The following is a 19,331-nucleotide window of genomic DNA, read 5'->3' as shown; positions in this document are numbered from 1 at the left end:
GGGCTTCTGCCAGGCGTTCCCAGCGCACCCTCACAATACGTTTAGGTGTGCCAGGTCTGTCCAGCATCTTCCCCCGCCACCTGATCCAACTCACCACCAGGTGGTGATCAGTTGACAGCTCAGCTCCTCTCTTCACCCGAGTGTCCAGAACATACGGCCGCAGATCTGATGATACGATTACAAAATCAATCATCGACCTGCGACCTAGGGTGTCCTGGTGCCATGTGCACTTATGGACATCCTTGTGTTCGAACACGGTGTTTGTTATGGACAAACTGTGGTTTGCACAGAAGTCCAATAACAAAACACCATTCGGGTTCAGATCGGGCAGGCCGTTCCTCCCAATCACGCCCCTCCAGGTCTCACTGTCATTGCCCACGTGAGCGTTGAAGTCTCCCAGCAAGACTATGGAGTCACCAGATGGAGCACTCTCCAGCACCCCACCCAGCAACTCCAAAAAGGGTGGGTACCCTGAACTGTCATTCGGCGCATAAGCGCAAACAACAGTCAGGACCCGTTCCCCAGCCCGAAGGCGCAGGGAAACTACCCTCTCGTCCACCGGTGAAAACTCCGACGTACAGGCAGCAAGCCGGGGGGATACAAGAATACCCACCCCAGCTCGCCGCCTCTCACCGAGGGCAACTCCAGACTGGAACAGAGTCCAGCCCTTCTCCAGGAGACTGGTTCCAGAGCCCAGGCCATGCGTTGAGGTGAGCCCAACTATGTCTAGCTGGTATCTCTCAACCTCACGCACTAGCTCAGGCTCCTTCCCCACCAGAGAGGTGACATTCCATGTCCCAACAGCCAGTTTCGATAGCCGGGGATCGGTCCGCCAGGGCCTCCGCCCTCGGCCACCGCCCGACACACATTGCACCCGACCCCTACGACACCTCCTGCGGGTGGTGGGCCTGCAGGAGGGCGGGCCCATGTAACCTCTTCGGGCTGCGCCCGGCCAAGCACCACGGGCTAATGCCTGGCCACCAGACGCTCTCCCTCGAGCTCCCTCCCCAGGCCTGGCTCCAGGGTGGGGCCCCGGTAACCCTATCCCGGGCAGGGTAAACTGTTCCCTTGTTTTTTCACTCATAAGGGTCTTCTGAACCGCTCTTTGTCTGGACCCTCACCCAGGACCAGTTTGCCATGGGAGACCCTGCCAGGGGGACAAGCCCCCAGACAACATAGCTCCTGGGATCACTGGGACACACAAACCCCTCCACCACGATAAGGTGGCGATTCACGGAGGAGATGTTGGTTACACCCAGCTTCAAAGTGCAGATCTGAAGGGGAGGGAACAAGGAGACATGTGGGTAGAGAGGAGGTGCTGAGTTAGAGAGCAGGAAGCAGAGGGAGGGTTATCAGGCTGGGACTCATTCCAGGAAAAGGAGCGAGAGTGTGTTTAACTGTTTCTACAACAGAGAGTGTTTTATTAACTGTTTTCCAGTTTATGCAAATGTATTAACAGTTAAATAAACTAAAATATAATTATAAAACCCAAATAAGCACAACAACATTTTGCTTTGAATTAAAACTAAAACATATTTAGAAAAATTATAAAATGAAGTGTGAAACAAATATTAGGGTAAAAAAATATTGTTTTAAATTAAATAAAATAGAATCCTCACATTAAAAGTATAATTAAAACAAATCATTAAATAAAAAGTCTACAAACAGCCTGACAACATCCAGAGCCTTTAGCGGCTCAGAGCAAATCTCTCCCACCCCAACAGAGAGTTTAACTCCCTCAGTGACCCCAGCCACAGTGATGGGCAGGTCTCCCTCCTTGTCTCCAGGCTCTGCTTCTTCAACTAAAGCGACATCACAGAACACTCTGATGTTTTATATTGCAGAGATGACGCCTCACAAGAAGTTTTAAAGAACTCTTTATTTGACTTTAAAACACATAACCAGCACTGACATACTGTGACTCTACAGGACAGGCACATCCTGAAGTTTGATCTTCATGAAAATCAACATCAACAACAAAGTGTTTGACTCCTGTTTCACCTACAGCTTTGACCCCCGTGTAGTAAAAACTCTCCACTGAACAACAGAAACGTGAAAAGCATCATGTGACACAAAAACATGTTCTTGTTTTTTTTTTTGTTTTGTTTTGTTTTGCTTTTGTTTGGTTTTTTTTGGGGGGGGGGGGGGGGGAATTCACCTCCACAGCTCTACATGGTACAAATATCACATCAAAAAATGTTTAACCTTCATTCTAAGTTTTAAATGGAATCAGGAAAACCTGGAATCAGGGCTGTGACACATCATCTGCAATAATACTGCTATATTTTTTTACATTATATGAAAGTGTCCTATTACAATAGCAATGATATAACAACATGATGTTCAGGTGATGCTCTGATACAGTTTACCATGATTTATAACACAATGTACTTCATTATAAATGGTTTGATCAGCCTAAAAACACGACATAATGTAAAACATGCTGAGCTGAGCTGCTTTAACCTCCTTTAGACATGGAAAACCTTCACTGAGCCTCCAGCAGCTTCAACAACATCAGCAAAGAGAGGTTTAAAAAAAATATCAAGAGAACAACTAGAAGATGTCAAGGTACCACCCATAATGTTTGACTGACAGCTGACAGACAGAAATGCCACAACAGTGATGGAGAGAAAATAACATGAAACTAAAATACAGATTTAAACCCACAACAATATGAAGGACTTTAGTCTATTTCAGTTCACTGAACTCAGCAGAGTCTCCATAAGAATAACAAAGCCACAGTCCAGCACAGAGCGGCTGAGTGAATGTGGTCTGGACTCTGTGGAGGAGAGTCATGGTTTCACAGACGCTGTAGAAGAACAGAATACCTGCTCTGTGATCCAGGTACACTCCTACTCTGGAGGACTGAGGACCTGAGACAGGAGTTTGGATGTTGTTGTATAATATTTCCTGTGAATATTTTAAGAATTCAGCTCTGGTCTTTGGCTCTGGTGGATCTGGCAGTGAAACATCCACTTCAGTGACTGTCAGTGAGATGTTTGTCCATCCCTCTCTCAGAATGTCCTGTAGTTTCTCTCTGAGCTCTGACACAGCTGCTGTCACATCCTCAAAGTGTCTCAGAGGACGGATATTGATGCTGGATGAGTGTGTAGACTCATTGAGTGCTGACAGTGAGGGGTAGTTGTGTAGAAACTGGATGTGATCCTCTGTGTGTGAGAGCTGCTTCAGCTGAGCATCTTATTGTAATATGTTATTATTAATAATAAACACTAAATCGAAAGACCTGTGAGATGATTAAGATCAGTAAAAGCTAAAGTTATACACAGAGGCAGGTTCTCTCCCAAATTTGGCCAGAACAAAAGCTGTGCAACTTCTTCTTTGTCAAAATACTCAACAAAATACAATCAATGAAGAAAAAATGAACAAAACATCAATACATGAAGCCCATTTCAGTTTAGCTATCTGGAAAGAACAACTGACCTTCATAAGAGGCTGATGTGGGAACAAATGCAAATGGGGAATAGACCAGAGGCCTGAGGACTGTGGTCAACAGAGCAGGCTTTCTTTGTTTTAGCTGGCTCAGCAAAACCTAAAACCCCAAACGGACACGACAGTGGTTATCAACTATCTGTTAAGCTGGGCTCTCTGCTTCAGGCTCTGTGTGCACTCACATAAAAGGGGATGCTTCTCACGTTGTATGACTCTTCTTCGCTCTCTGAGTGAAGCCTACTCTAATCAGACGATGATGGATGCAGTGGTGTTAATCTGTGAAGAACATCAAACAATTTGACAGTAAAATGCAACAAATTGCATATGTTGCAATAAGAGGTTTGTGCTGCACAAAATGGTTCATCTGCTGATCTCACACACAGAGCGGAAAAATAAGGATTTTCCTTTGAGTTCATTGTTTTAACACAGAGTGTGCTCTCGCAGCAGCTGCTTACTTCCAGCTGTGAACTTTAAGCTCCAAACATTAAGGCATCACTGTCCCGTAGCCTAACAAAGGAGATGTGGAAGTCGCTCGAGGTTGTCAGAAGATTGTGAAAGTGAAATGAATTTTATTGATTTAACAGGTATTCTTGGTGTGTGTTGTGTTCTAATAGCTGCAATTCCAGCAACAGTGATGTAGCAACAGGTTAGAATAAAGAACATTTATACATTTTATGCACATTCCTGTTTAAGCTTAATTCACGGTGTTAGTAAGATTCAGCTTAACAACTTGCAAATATAAAACACATTCCCCAGCAGAGAATGTATATTGCAATGTATATTAAAACATGCTGTAAATAAAATCTGTAAAATAATCCACAAAAATGTGTCACTTCCACCTGATTTTAAAGATCAGAAAATAACCTGCTCCAGACCAAGTTATATGTTATCACGGTGATTTACCCAGGCACAGAAAACTCTGAGTTTAAGCTCAACACAGTCATCGAACCCTTTGTGGTACACCCCTCTGTGCTATGAAGCAGGATTTCATCTTATCCAGGAAACTTCAGCATTAATCCTGGGTTTTAAGTACCATAAGGGGGGGTTCACTTCTTATTCACCATGCTGTGAAACTAACCTGAAATCACTGCCTACTGACCAATCACACAGAAAGCACAAAGTTAATTTAAAATCAGAGGTCAGAAACACTGCTAATGAGGGAAAATCTACAGCATCGTGAAAAAGTATTTGCACCCTCCCTGATTCCTTAGTTTGTTGAATATTTGTCAGTTTAAAGTTTCAGTTCTGGTCTTCTCTTCTTTTTAATTTTAGTTCAGCCACATCAGACAGTGTTTGAGCATGTTTAAAGGCAGATATCATGCTGGATAGCTGTACTAATATGGACTGGGTAATGTGTTACGAATGAAAGGATGCCACATCATGTGATGGAAATGAAAATTATTAACCTACTGAGGGCTGAATTCAAAGGCAACCTGAAAATCAAAGTGAAAAAATGATGCAGCAGGTTAGTCAATTTGCCTAAATTTGATTGCAGCAACTCAAAAATGGTGCTCAGGAGTTCGTATGGCCCCCAAATGCTTGTATGCATGCTCCTAATGGGGCAATGGAGGGTGTCCTGGAGGGGGGGGGGGGGGGGGGGGGGGGGTCAGTGGCCTCCACCTGTAAAACCATTCCTGTTTTGGGGGTTGTTGCCCCTCTAGTGCACCTGTTAATTTCATGAACACCAAAGCAGCTGAAACTGATTAACAACCCCTCTGATACTTAACTGACCCCATCAATAACCCAGAAGTTTCACTGACTTGATGCTAAACTCAGATTAACCCTCGAGGGCCTGGGGTATAATTGGCCATTTTTGACTACTTTTCATTTTACTTTTATATTTCAACTCAAGAACAATTTACCTTTCCTTGTTTGGTATCATTTTTCTTCAGTACAACCTCACGTGTGACTGTACAGTTATTTTTTTCATTTAGACATAGATACAATGTGACAATATTCTAGAAAAAGCATGGTGTAAATTATTTATCATGAGTCTGGTTTTACTTGGCCTAACAAGATGATTTAAAAACTGGTACGTAGTTTGAAGACCACACTTTCAACACAAGTCGAAACTGAGACTCGGCGAGGCAGCGTCCTGCTGCTCCATCATCTTAAATCGGTGAGGACATTTGGACGTGCCAGTACATCCATCAACTGCAGAGGCTTAAAAAGTGTTTCTTCAATTTTATTTTATATTATAAATAAAGACTATTATAAAATTGGGGTTTCCCCTACATCATAAGAGTAAGACAATAAATGAAATCATGTAATCAATAATCATTAGAGTTTATTTCTGTTGAGGACAGAAAAAAAAAATATCACATTGGCCTGAATAAGAGGTCATTTTTACAACGGAGTATTAGGGCCACATTTAGAAAAAAAAATAAATCGTGCATTTTGAGAATAAAGTCAAAATTTCGAGAAAAAAGTTGAAATAGTATTTTGAGAATAAAGTCGAAATACTATTTCGAGAAAAAAGTCGAAGTCGTCATTTCAAGTCAAATAACGGCCGTGGCTGCTATACCCTCTACAAAATGCCTTGGGTAGATGAAACAACTTGATCAGCTGTCTTAGGGGCTCTACACACCGGGAGCAACGTCGCTCCCTCTCCATTCATGGAACTTCTGCGAAGCGATTGTGGCATCCTTACACAAGTTCCATAGGAAATGAATGGAGAGCGAGCGACGTCGCTCCCCGTGAGGCGAGCCCCTTATTGTGACTTGTGATTCTGAAAATCCCCTCTGTACTGCACGAAGGTGCATTCATCGAAATCCTTGCATCTAACCATTGCCAGTTTGTGTGGTTTTCCTTCTGAGCTGATGCAGCTTTCTGCACATCTCATTACCATCCTCATAGTTATCACTCCATTGTGTTTGTGTACTAAAAGAGAAATAAGTTCCGATTCTTAAGTATAGTTTCGCTAACTCATAATACAAGACATTCTGGAGGTTATAGTAGACGTGGCACGGCAGGTGTTTGACTTGAAACGACTTAAATCTGCACATTTCAACTTTTTTCTCGAAATTTTGACTTTTTTCTCAAAATTTTGACTTTATTCTCGAAATAGATTTTCGACTTTATTCTTGAAATTTTTACTTTTTTCTCGAATTTTTGATTTTATTCTCAAAATTTTGACTTTATTCTCAAAATGCACAATTAAAATTTTTTTCTCAATGTGGCCCTAATACTCCTTCGTACATTTTTTACTCAGAGGCGCTAAAGTGCTTTGATTCTTAACTGGGCATCAACAAACTGCTGCATTTGTCAGCTCTCCAACAATTCATAAATAAAACCCTTTAAACTGTATGAATTTTCATGTGTCTCTTCAAATGGATAATCTGAATGAATCTTTTCCCACATATGCTACAAGAATGTATCTTCTCACCTGTGTGAATTCTTATATGAGTTTTCAACGTTGATGACACCGTAAACTCTTTCCCACAGGTGTTACAAGAATACGGCTTCTCACCCGTGTGAACTCTTGAGTGAGTTTTCAATGTCGATTTCCGACTGAATGTTTTCCCACAGGTGCTACACGAATACGGTTTCTCGCCCGTGTGGATTCTTATATGACGTTTCAATTCTGACTTCCAGGTAAATCTTTTCCCACAGGTGCTGCACGAATGTGGCTTCTCACCTGTGTGGATTCTTATATGATGTGCCAAAGTTGATTTCTGACTGAATGCGTTACCACATGTACTACAAGAATATGGCTTTTCACCTGTATGAATCCTCATGTGAGTTTTCAAGTTTATAATCTGACTGAATCTTTTCCCACAGGTGCTACAAGAATGTGGCCTCTCACCTGTGTGACTTAGTAAATGTTTAGTTAGTCTGGACTTATCATGAAAAGTTTTTCCACAAGTGTCACATTTTACAGACGTTTTCCCACAAGTGTCACATTTTACAGATTTTTTACTTGTGTCAGTTTTACACTGATTTTCTGACACAGGAGAGTTGCAAGAAATGAGCTGGTCGCTGTTTACTTCTGGTTCACTGTGGTCACTTTCCTCATATGTAGGAGTCAACATAAAGGTTTCTGCCTCTTGTTTCACTACAAGCTGCTCTCCCTCCTGATTGGTGCAGAGTTGCTCCTTCTCCTCTTTAATCTGTGGCAGCTCTGGGTCCTCCTGGTCCACACTGGAGTTCGTCTCCTGATTACAGAACTGCTGATCTCCGAGAATGTCTTCCTTAGGGATATGTTGATCTGGGAGGTCTGAAGAGACAAACAAATATAGAAAAAACTCACATCTGAGAAAATATAGTCTAATCTAACACAGCTGTACAATCAGAGTGGACTTAGTGTTTCTGCAGGTCCAACAAAGTGAGATGTCTTTCTCTGTAAAACCATCACATCAGTTCAATTTCAGCAGTCAAAGAAACAGCTGCAAGTATGAGAATTACCACCTCTTATGAACTCTGAGGCCATGGTCCACAGACAGAATAGGGTGGAGTGCCCACTCCGGGTAAGGGGCAAGTTGTTGTCTCATCTATGTCCCTACCCTCACCTATGGCCAAGAGCTTTGGGTAGTGACTGAAAGAATGAGATCGCAAATACAAGCGGCAGAAATGAGCTTCCTCCAAAGGGTGGCTGGCCTCTCCCTTAGAGATAGGGTGAGGAGTGTTGGACATGTCCTACTGGGAGGAGGCCCCGGGGCAGCCCCAGGACACGCTGGAGAGATTAAATCACTCAGCTGGCCCGGGAATGCCTTGGTGTTCCCCTGGATAAGCTGGAGGAGGTGGCTGGGGAGAGGGAGGTCTGGGTTTCCCTACTTAGGCTGCTACCCCCACGACCCGGCCCCGGATAAGAGGAGAAAATGGATGGATGTATGGATGGACTTTGTTATAAAATCATGGCTTCAAACATGAAGACAAGTGGACTGGAAAATAGTTTAAAAGTAAACTCTGGTATAGGTTTAATGTTGATTGCAAACAGTTTAGAAAACAGATGTTATTAGTTATTGAAGCTGTCCCTTCTACCTGCACCCAAAATAATAAATGTAATTACAAGCTCTGATTAGTATCCTATATGAATCATATTAATTTTTTTATGAAGCCATTACAGTTTGACGTACCTATTCTGTGTAAGTGTATTTCAGGTTTCCAGGTGACATCACTTAGTCTGCACTGCTCTTCCTCAGTCCAGACGATGATGCCTTCGGCTTCCTGTTTCAGTTCAAGTTGCTCTTCCTCCTGACTGGTGCAGAGTTCCTCTGGTTCCTCTTTAGTCTGTGGAGGCTCTGAGTCCTCCTGGTCCAGACTGGAGTTTCTCTCCTGGTTACAGACCTGCTGGTCATCCAGACCCTCCTCTTCCTTACATTCATCTTGGTGTGGGAGGTCTTGAAGAACAAAGACACACAAGAAAAAGGTTACTAATGTTATGATGGAAAATACACAGGTATATATACAAGTCCATGTAGCTCAGCCAGCAGTCTCCCTCTCTGTCACCTATGTGATAATTATCACTGGAATAATAAGATATGTATTCCATTATACTTTGGATCCCGGTGTTAACGTGAACGGGTAGCCTATATTGATATTCATAATCCAAACTAAAATGACAATAACAGATCGGGTATTGTTTCCTTAATTTATACACACACGTGTATCCGCTGGGAATAAACAGAAGCGCTAATATTAAAAACATTCATTTCTGTCATCCTGGCGCTTTAAAACAAAGAGAAGCATTTGTGTCGTTTCTAAAAAAAACATCTCACAGCTGCTCCGTGATTTTAGCCCGTTAGCCCACAAACGGAGCTCTGATCAGGTGCCACACGGTCGTGCTGCTGCGTCAGCTCACCGAGACCATCACAGTGTTTCATACCGATTATGTGTGACTTTATCTCGGGTCTCCGGCTGATTTCCAGCAGTCTCAGCTGATGGTTGAGCTCCTCCTCATACTGGACGATGGTTTTTTTAACCTCTGAGAAGATTTCTTCAGCAACAACAGTAAATCTATTCCTGATGAACTCTCTCAGGTACTCAACTGCAGACATTGTGGAGCCGTACGAGTGGCGTCATTTCCGTTCTTCCTCTTCTTCTGCTGGATCTCCGGCAGCCCGATGAGCTCCCTCCTCAGCTCAGTGTGAGAAAAAATGCAGCCAGAACCAAGTCCTGCAGCAAGTAACGCGGATACGTTACATCCGTGGTCATTCCCCGATCTGCTGATATTCTTCTATGTGACTCCTCCTCTGCACTGCACCGCCCAGTAACAACGTCCAGTCAGACTCTCTCTGCTCTCAAGACATGAGACACCATAAGGCACTTTTTGTGTTTTAACCAGAAATGTTGCCGTGTATTGAATTCTGCCTTTCTGACAGTGAGGGGTAGTTGTGTAGAAACTGGATGTGATCCTCTGTGTGTGAGAGCTGCTTCAGCTCAGCGTCTTTCCTCTTCAGCTCAGTGATCTTCTGCTCCAGCTTCTCCTGAAGCGCAAGCCCAAATACTTCCACCTAACTGTATGTCACACATGAAGCTAGCATCCATTAAGCTAGTAGTTCCTGCCTGAAACTCTTCAAATAAACCATTCCTCTGCAGATGATCAGTTAGCTGTTTTACAACTACTCTTCCATTCTACAGGCCTTTGTGTTGTTTTTGGTCAGCAGTGGTTTTCACCTTGGAGCTCTCCCATAAATGCCATTTTTGCCCAGTCTCTTTCTTATTGTTGAATCGTGAACTCTGACCTTGACTGAGGCAGGCCTGCAGCTCTTTAGATGTTATTCTGCTTAGTATTGTGGGATGATGTGTTGCTTTTTGAGATCTTTTAGCCTACTGTGTCAGACATGTTCTATTTAAGTGATTTCTTCATTCAGCATGTATGCCAGTAATCAGGCCTGGGTGTGGCTAATGAAAGCAAACGACGCTTTCTGAAAAATGTGCTTAATCATCACAGGGAATTACTTTTTCACACAGAGCCAGTGGTAAAATTTTAAGAATTTGCAGGACTTTTTCAGGCCCAAACTATGAAGGTTCAGGCTTTTTAAAACCTAATTAGGAGCAAAACCACTTGCAGAAAAAAAATCACTGGAGAAGAGTGAAATTTGATGCAAGCTGTTTATTGAACATACAAGTTCAACAAAGTACAGATAGGAAAGCAAAACTCTGCCCCGGGGTGTGTGCCATAAGCACATGCAGGTCAAAAAGTCACCAAGACAAAGATGAATACTGACCGGAGCTTCTGGTGGGCTCCTTATTTTGGGAGAGGGGCTGCCCTTCTTTTGTTACATAACTTTTCAAATCTTAGTTTTAACTTTAAATATTTATTTCCCATTTTCTGTACAAATATTTTTTTAAACTGCAATTTAAATTTGCTTATTCGTGTTTTACTTTGTTTAATGTGTCAGTTTACAAGATTTTGTTTCCCTCTGAAATTTCACACTGGAGTTACATCATTAACTTGGCAGCTTCTCTAGTTCCTTGGCCATCTTCTCAGACCTTTGGTAGTCTTCTCACTGCAAGCATGGACCTGGTAACAATTAATCAGTTTGACATTTTTATGACTTCAGGGCAGCTTGGTGTGCCAAATTCATCCATAAATCTTATTGAGGTTTTTTTTTTTTTTTAATTGAACCTTTATTTATACAGGGAGTCCTACTGAGACTCAGTGTCTCATTTGCAAGAGAACCTGCTTCCAAAACGTAATATGATGTACACTAGGTATAAAACCTTTATACTCTATACAACTGTCAATGAAATGCCAGGACTAGCAATTTATGAGCCAGAAAGCTGTCACAGCCAGCCATTATTATGAATTATGAGGTCATAAAGTAAAAGGTGCACAGGTACAAGGTATATAGTGTAAAGTACAACACCCTCAGCTCTAAAGTAAGGTAGATAGGTACAGGGCCCGCAGGCCTAAAGTGTTATCTTGGTTATATAGTTCAAACAGTACATACCTTCCAGTATAAATCATTCAATTTTAGTATATATATATATAATATATATATATATATATATATATATATATATATATATATATATATATATATATATAAAAAAAAGATCTATTAGATCAAACAGTGTGACTAAAACAAATCCCAACACCAGATATGTTTGGATAATTTTTTCCCTTAATAAATGAAATCATTGACTTTGTCTTTGTCTAATATTTGATGATCTAAAACATTTAAATGTAACAAATGTGCAACAAACTAAAAAAAATTAAATCAAGCAGGGGGCAAATACTTATTCACAGCACTGCACATCAAATTCCATATTAATGATGACCAAAAGCAACGATGAGGCTTAGAAAAACATCAAAGTTATTTACTGTTAGATTTTCATGCAGTTTCCACTGTAAACCTGCAGCTTCAGTACATGAATATCACATTTCTCAGTGATGAAAGCAGAACTATAATACAGCGCGAGGTAAATGTAACCAAATAGTCAAAATACCATTTTCTGAATATATAAAACAACATGAGACACAAAGACTGTCCACATCCTTCTTAGCTCTTTTTTCAGCCCTTGGTATTTCTTGAGCTTCTTGTTTTCCTTCTACCTGATGTTACTATGTTGCTACATCTATCACTACAGCCTTCGTACTCTGCTTGTCCACCACTACTACTGTGTCCAGTTGGTTAGCTGTCACCAGTTTGTTTGTCTCTATCTGAAAGTCCCACTTCCATCTTAACTTGGTCTGTCTCAACCGCCCATGGGGATTTATCCCATTTTGACCTTGGAACTTCCAGGCCATACTCGGCGCAGTTGTTCCTGTATACGATGCCAGACTGCTAGTCAAACGTACCAGTACTTTTGACTGGTACTGAAAATCGATTCAGATGATAAATAATAAGACATCTAGATCATAAGAGTAAGACACAGATGTTAAAGAGATTTTAATCAACACACTGTTACGTCTGACATCTTTCCCACATTTTGTAAGTAAAAACTTTTAAAGTGTATGACGTTTCATGTGTTTTTTCAAATGGATAATCTGAACGAAGCCTTTCCCACATATGCTACAAGAATGCGTCTTCTCACCTGTGTGAATTCTTATATGAGTGTTCAATCCTGATTTCTGCCTGAATGTTTTCCCACAGGTGCTACACGAATACGGCTTCTCACCCGTGTGAACTCTTGAATGAGTTTTCAATGTTGATTTCCGACTGAATGATTTCCCACAGTTGCTACATGAATACGGCTTCTCGCCCGTGTGGATTCTTATATGACGCTTGAATTCTGATTTCCAAGAAAATCTTTTCTCACAGGTGCTGCAAAAATATGGCTTCTCACCTGTACCAATTCTCATGTGAGTTTTCAAGTTTGTAATGTGACTGAATCTTTTACCAAAGGAGCTACAAGAGTGCGGCCTCTCACCTGTATGACTTATTAAATGTTTAGTTAGTCTGGATTTATCATGAAAACTGTTTCCACAAGGGTCACATCTTACAGACTTCCTACTTGTGTCAGTTTTATACAGACTTTCTGACACTGGAGAGCTGTGAGAAAGGAGCTGGCCACTGCTTGGTTCTGATCCGTTGTGGTCACTTTGATCATAAGTAGAAGTCAATATAAAGGTCTCTGCCTCCTGCTTCAATACAAGCTGCTCTCCCTGCTGACTGGTGCAGAGTTCCACTTTAATCTGTGGAGGCTCTCGGTGCTCCTGGTCCACACTGGAGTTCCTCTCCTCGTTACAGAGCTGCTGGTCTCTGAGAACGTCTTCCTCAAAGAAAGGTTGATGTGGGAGCTCTGAACATGCAAATGGACACAATAAAGATAGAAAAACTCACATCTGAGAAAATATATTCTATCACAATCTATCACAGCTGTACAATCAGAATGGACTTAGTGTTTCTGCAGGTCCAACAGAGTGAGCTATCTTTCTCTGTAAAACCATCAAGGGATCACATCATTTCAGTTTCAGCAGTCAGAATGCACCAGTAAAAATTTTATTCCCATCAATAAATAAAACAGATCCGCTGTTATTTCCGTATCAGGACCTTCAGGATTTGTAGAAAATACCTTTTGGAAAATAAAGACGGCAAAATTTAGCAGGCTATTACCTCAGTGTGCCAATACATATTAATTTTACAGGGTTTGTTTCTGGCTCAGAATGGGCCTTCTATGGTAACTGCACATGGCACTAAAAGCAGCTGGTCCAAAGTGAGTCTGAATTTCATTATCTGAGAGAAACCTGGAACTAATGTCTAAATACGTCACACATAAATCCTACAAGATAAAACAATGTGGGCTGTGGTTCATCCTTGCCAAAGACTAATAAAGGAATCAATGCCAGTATTAAACATTATGGTATGGCATAAAGAGCTGCAGTCAGTTTTATCTTTGACTTACACAAAGTGTAGGTTTAATGTTAAATGCTAACAGTTTAAAAAAAGAGATGCATTAATGCTACTTATTGAAGTTGGCCCTTAAATTCTTCCTGTGCCCCAAAAAGTAACTGTAAGCTCTGATTAGCATCCTACATGAGTCATATTAATTTTTTTATGAAGACCATTTCAGTTTTACGTACCTACTCTGTGCAAGTTTATTTCAGGTTTCCAGGTGACATCACTTAGTCTGCACTGCCCTTCCTCAGTCCAGACGATGATGCCTTCACCCTCTTGCTTCAGTGCAAGTTGCTCTTCCTCCTGACTGTTGCAGAGTTCCTCCAGTTGCTCTCTAGTCTGTGGAGGCTCTGAGTCCTCCTGGTCCAGACTGGAGTTCCTCTCCTGGTTACAGACCTGCTGGACATCCAGATCCTCCTCTTCCTTACATTCATCTTGGTGTGGGAGGTCTTGAAGAACAAAGACACACAAGAAAAAGGTTACTAATGTTATGATGGAAAATACACATCTGAGCAAATATATTCCAGCAGGGCTCAACATATATGAGCATGTCGCTATCATACACTATAGTGCCAAAAGTATTTGCTCACAAGCATATGAACTTGAGTAACATCCATTCTTAATCCAGAGGGTTTAATATGTGGATCCACCCTTTGCAGCTATAACAGCTTCAGCTCTTCTGGGAAGTCTTTCCACAGGTTTAGGAGAGTTTATGGGAATTTCTGACCATTCTTCCAGAAGCACATCTGTGAGATCAGACACTGATTTTGGAGAGAAGGCCTGGCTCACAGTCTCTGCTCTAATCCATCCCAAAGGTGTTCTATCAGGCTGAGGTCAGGACTCTGTGCAGGCCAGTCAAGTTCTTCCACACCAAACTGGCTCATCCATGTCTTTATGGAGCTGCTTGGTGCACTGGTGTGCAGTCATGTTGGAGCAGGAAGGGGCCATCCCCAAACTGTTCCCACAGAGTTGGAGCATCAAATTGTCCCAAATGTCTTGGTATGCTGAAGCATTAAGAGTTCCTTTCACTGGAACTAAGGGGCCGAGCCCAACTCCTGAAAAACACCCCACACCATAACCCCCCCTCCACCAAACTTTACACAATGCAGGCATTCAGGTACCGTTCCCCTTGGAACCACCAAACCCAGACTCCTCCCTCAGATTGGCAGATGGAGAAGTGTGATTCATCCCTCCAGAGAACACGTCTCCACTGCTCTAGAGTCCAGCAGCGGCGTGCTTTACACCACTGCATCAACGCTTTGCATTGAGCTTGGTGATGTAAGGCTTGGATGCAGCTGCCATGGAAACCCATTCATGAAGCTCTCTGCACACTGTTCTTGAGCTGATCTGAAGGTCACATGAAGGTTGGAGGTCTGTAGTGACTGACTCTGCAGAATGATGGTGACCTTTGTGTACTATGTGCCTCAGCATCAGTTGACCCCACTTTGCACTTTTATTTGGCCTACCACTTCGTTCACAAAGGTTTTTAGAAGCATTCTGCATGCACAGGTGGTTGGTTTTATACACCTGTGGCCATCAAAGTGATTGGAACACCTGATTGATTTGGCAATATAGTGTATGAGTGAAAGCAGATGTTGCCTATAGTTTATATTGACACAGACATGTATTTAGTTTGAAATGGTGATTGTAATGTTTCTGTTGTATTCAGCTGAGTCCTTAATCACATCAAACTTCAGACACCCTGGGAGGCAGAACAGCTCCATGTTAAGACACTGATCAACTCCAAGAGCTCTAAACTTATGACTGCACACCTTTGTGAGACAGATCTCAGGTTGTTTCCTGAAATAAACAGCACTTACTTTCAGCCTACTGGAAACAAACTATACCAACCTGGTTCCTTAATAAACCTTTGGCCTGTTTCCATCCTGAATGGTTTTTACAATCCTGGATATAAAGTGTTGAATGTGTTAGCAGCAGCTAACACATTCAATGCATGGGATGTGCTTATGTGTGTTATGAGCCAGGTCATAATTTTGTGTTGTGTTTTTTCTTTCCTTCCTGCTGTTAATTTTGTTCTGTTTTTTTGATTATGTAAGCTCTAGGTGGCAGCTGGCCACGGGTTGGAGACGGGAGGCACCAGCTTTAAATTGAGACCTCAAAAGATCGACTTGTTTCTGCTTACTTCCTGATTCCACTGAAGATCCACTGAATGCCCATTCTGTTGCTGTCTGTTATGATCCAGTCTGTAGTGATCAGGCGAGAGCATGCAGTCTTGCTTCACTCTAGTCTTCACTGCAAAGGGGGTGGTCAGCTTGGATGACCTGGCAGGTGGAGCCCTTGTACAGCCGCTGGATGATACTAATAAACTTTGATGGGATCCCATAATACTCCATTAGCTTCCAGATGGTTTCTCTGACTACACTGTTGAAGGCTTTATCAAAATCTACAATGGTCATATATATATAGGGGGGGGGGGCTGCCATTCGATGGATTGCTCTATGATAATACGCAGGGCAGCGATATATACATGAACTATCTTGCAGGAAATCTGCCTGTTCAATTCTCAGTCTGTTGTCTAGAGTCTCCTTTAGTTTCTTCAGGATGACACCGGCCAGTAACGTACTGGGGATGGAAAGCAGCACAAATCCCCATCCAGCTGCCACAATGGGACAAGTCGCCTTTCTTGGGAAGCTTCATTAAATAACCGAGTTTCCAGTCCGCTGGGATTTATTCCTTGTCCCAAATCTTTGGCAGGGGCTGAAGCATCTCCGCTGCTGCAGCCGGATCTGCTTTAAGTGCTTCAGTTGGATTCCCATCTGGGCCTGTTGCTTTGCCATTCATCAAGGACTTAATGACCTTGATGATTTCTGCCTTTGCTGGGAATAAATTATTATATAAAAATAAACCGTATTAATCTTTTCAAAAGGATTTTGTTTCCTCCCCAGCACGGTGGCGTGGTGGTTATCACCACTGCCTCACAGCTAGAATGACATCTCGAAGGTGCTACTGGCAGGCGCTACAGAGCCCTGAACACAAAATCAAACAGACACTGTAAAAGTTTCTTTCCAAATGCCATCAAACTCATTAATAACAAAAACTGAACTTCTGTTTACGGTTGTTTACTTGCCACACTGCACTTTATATAGGCTGTATAATACTGCAACTGCACCTAACCTTACTCAACTATTTATCTTGCACTATATTTATATTTTCGTACATATGCAAATTCTGTTGAACATGTGAATGTGTACATTGTCTACATAGTCTTGTCTGCATATTGTGTTGTTGTGTTGTTTGTAAATTGTAGAGAGCTAACAATAGCCAGAAACAAATTCCTTGTGTGTGAAAACATACTTGGCGAATAAAGCTGATTCTGAAGGTCCTGGGTTTGATTCTACCTTGGCCCGGGCCTCTGCGTGGGTTTCCTCCGGGTACTCACTCGGGTACTCCGGTTTCCTCCCATAGTCCAAAGACATGCAGTTACTGGGGTTAGGTTAACTGGCTACTCTAAATTGCCAAGTGTGAATAGTTGTCTGTCTGTCTGTGTCGACCTGTACAGGGTGTACCCTGCCTCTTGCCCTATGTCAGCTGGGATAGGCTCCAGACCCCCCACCCCCTTGACCCTGAAAATTATAAACAGAAGAGAATGGATGGATGGATGGATGGATGGACCCCCCCCCCCCCACACACACACACACACACACACACAGACACACTCATTCACTAACATTCTTAAACACACAGACAAACACGCACACACCAAGTCTAGATCATCCAGGACTTACAACATGGTCAGAACAGAGTAAAGGCTATTTTATTTAATGCCTTATTTTAGGATGCATGTATACCTTACTTTGACATTACTGTACTTGTAATTAATTATGTATTTTCATATTAAAAAAATGATTTTTCTGACTTTAATATGGAATACATACAATACAATGAAAGGGTTTAGTTGGTTCTGGCATATGTTGTATGCAAGTAAACTATTAAAAAGTGCAATTGCAGTTTTAAAAAAATTGGAACCCAATGAGCAATAAAATACCTGATTTTTTTTTTATATTTTCAATTGTTCATTTGAAAGACAAAAGTATTTATCTGATTACATGATTAATCAATAAAATAATCGATAGAATCCTCGATTATTAAAATAATCGGTAGCTGCAGCCCTAAATTGATCGGGTATTGTTTTCCTTAATTTATACACACACGTGTATAAATTTATTCCGCTGGGAATAAACAGAAGCGCTAATATTAAAAACATTCATTTCTGTCGTTATTCCGCATCCTGGCGCTTTAAAACAAAGAGAAGCATTTGTGTCGTTTCTATAAAAACATCTCACAGCTGCTCCGTGATTTTAGCCCGTTAGCCCACAAACGGAGCTCTGATCAGGTGCCACACGGTCGTGCTGCTGCGTCAGCTCACCGAGACCATCACAGTGTTTCATACCGATTATGTGTGACTTTATCTCGGGTCTCCGGCTGATTTCCAGCAGTCTCAGCTGATGGTTGAGCTCCTCCTCATACTGGACGATCGTTTTTTTAACTTCTGAGAAGATTTCTTCGGCAACAATAATAAATCTGTCCCTGATGAACTCTCGCAGATACTCAACGGAAGCCATTGTGGAGCCGTACGAGTGGCGTCATTTCCGTTCTTCCTCTTTTTCTGCTGGATCTCCGGCAGCCTGATGAGCTCCCTCCTCAGCTCAGTGTGAGAAAAAAATGCAGCCAGAACCAAGTCCTGCAGCAAGTAACGTGGATACAGGCGCCAAATGTTCCGTGTTTGTCCCTCTGGAGCCATTCATAAAAAAAAAAAAAAAAAAAAAAAAATCCAACTTAGGACAGTGCTGTTTTACCAACTGGATAAGTTTCAGAGGTTTTAGTCTTGATTTATGCTTTTAACTATAAGTAAGCCAAAATTATGTTTGACTGACAGCTGATCTGTGCAGTGCCGAAATATGGAGAGAAAATACAACCCGAATGCATAAAATGTAAATAAAAACAACTATCAGATTTAAACCCATTACAATATCAAGGACTTTAATCTATTTCCGGTTAATGAACTTAACAGAGTCTTCAAGGCTGAGTGAATGTGGTCTGGACTCTGTGGGGGAGACTCGTGGTTTCAGGTACACTCCTACTCTGGAGCACTGAGGACCTCAGACAGGAGTTTGGATGTTGTTGTTGTGTCAAAATGGTTTTGTAAGAATTTATTGCCCAAGATTTCTCATTACATCCATGGTCATTCCCTGCTCTGCTGATGTTCTTGTATGTGACTGCTAAACAAACGCCTCCTCTCCTCTCCACCTCCCAGAAACAACGTCCAACCAGACTGTCAGTGAGATGTTTGTCCGTTCCTCTCTCAGGATGTCCTGTAGTTTCTCTCTGAGCTCTGACACAGCTGCTGTCACATCCTCAAAGTATCTCAGAGGACGGATATTGATGCTGGATGAGTGTGTAGACTCACTGAGTGCTGACAGTGAGGGGTAGTTGTGTAGAAACTGGATGTGATCCTCTGTGTGTGAGAGCTGCTTCAGCTCAGCGTCTTTCCTCTTCAGCTCAGTGATCTCCTGCTCCAGCTTCTCCTGAAGCTCTTTGACTCGACTCACTTCAGTTTCCTGCTGGGATCTGATC

The 19,331-nt window shown here is 42.1% G+C and overlaps 3 protein-coding genes across 3 annotated transcripts in view; all 3 read right to left on the bottom strand.

Moving 5' to 3' along the window:
* LOC115795838 (zinc finger protein 665-like) overlaps window positions 1–9,311 on the bottom strand; it is a 29,754-nt gene extending 20,443 nt beyond the window's left edge. The window contains exon 1 of the mRNA XM_030751953.1: window positions 9,282–9,311. The gene's annotated coding sequence lies outside the window, so the exon portion shown is untranslated. The remainder of the gene's footprint in view (window positions 1–9,281) is intronic.
* Window positions 5,941–9,600, bottom strand: LOC115795840 (zinc finger protein OZF-like). Its single transcript, XM_030751956.1, has 3 exons — window positions 9,275–9,600; window positions 8,526–8,789; window positions 5,941–7,666 (listed from the first exon to the last, which is right to left on the bottom strand). The coding sequence occupies exons 1-3, from the start codon at window positions 9,444–9,446 to the stop codon at window positions 6,747–6,749; spliced, it is 1,356 nt and encodes a 451-aa protein (XP_030607816.1). The 5' UTR covers window positions 9,447–9,600; the 3' UTR covers window positions 5,941–6,746.
* Window positions 9,601–11,523: 1,923 nt separating this feature from the next.
* On the bottom strand, window positions 11,524–18,323 carry LOC115795850 (zinc finger protein OZF-like). The gene is made up of 3 exons (XM_030751969.1): window positions 18,148–18,323; window positions 13,922–14,185; window positions 11,524–13,140 (listed from the first exon to the last, which is right to left on the bottom strand). Exons 1-3 carry the CDS (start codon window positions 18,317–18,319, stop codon window positions 12,344–12,346), a joined length of 1,233 nt encoding a protein of 410 aa, XP_030607829.1. The 5' UTR covers window positions 18,320–18,323; the 3' UTR covers window positions 11,524–12,343.
* Window positions 18,324–19,331: the final 1,008 nt, after the last annotated feature.

Source organism: Archocentrus centrarchus, chromosome 17 (assembly GCF_007364275.1).
Source record: "Archocentrus centrarchus isolate MPI-CPG fArcCen1 chromosome 17, fArcCen1, whole genome shotgun sequence".
NCBI lineage: Eukaryota > Metazoa > Chordata > Actinopteri > Cichliformes > Cichlidae > Archocentrus > Archocentrus centrarchus.
Note: the sequence above shows the minus strand (reverse complement) of the source record. Positions and strands in the feature narration are given on the sequence as shown.

What these genes read in the sequence shown, in the direction of transcription:
- LOC115795840 (XM_030751956.1), bottom strand. Translation starts at nt 9,446, where the DNA reads ATGTCTGCAGTTGAGTACCTGAGAGAGTTCATCAGGAATAGATTTACT. An exon ending in GATAAAGTCACACATAATCG is followed by an intron (nt 8,790 to 9,274) that starts GTATGAAACACT and finishes TTGTTCTTCAAG; the next exon opens with ACCTCCCACACCAAGATGAA. An exon ending in AATACACTTACACAGAATAG is followed by an intron (nt 7,667 to 8,525) that starts GTACGTCAAACT and finishes TTGTCTCTTCAG; the next exon opens with ACCTCCCAGATCAACATATC.
- LOC115795850 (XM_030751969.1), bottom strand. Translation starts at nt 18,319, where the DNA reads ATGGCTTCCGTTGAGTATCTGCGAGAGTTCATCAGGGACAGATTTATT. An exon ending in GATAAAGTCACACATAATCG is followed by an intron (nt 14,186 to 18,147) that starts GTATGAAACACT and finishes TTGTTCTTCAAG; the next exon opens with ACCTCCCACACCAAGATGAA. An exon ending in AATAAACTTGCACAGAGTAG is followed by an intron (nt 13,141 to 13,921) that starts GTACGTAAAACT and finishes TTGCATGTTCAG; the next exon opens with AGCTCCCACATCAACCTTTC.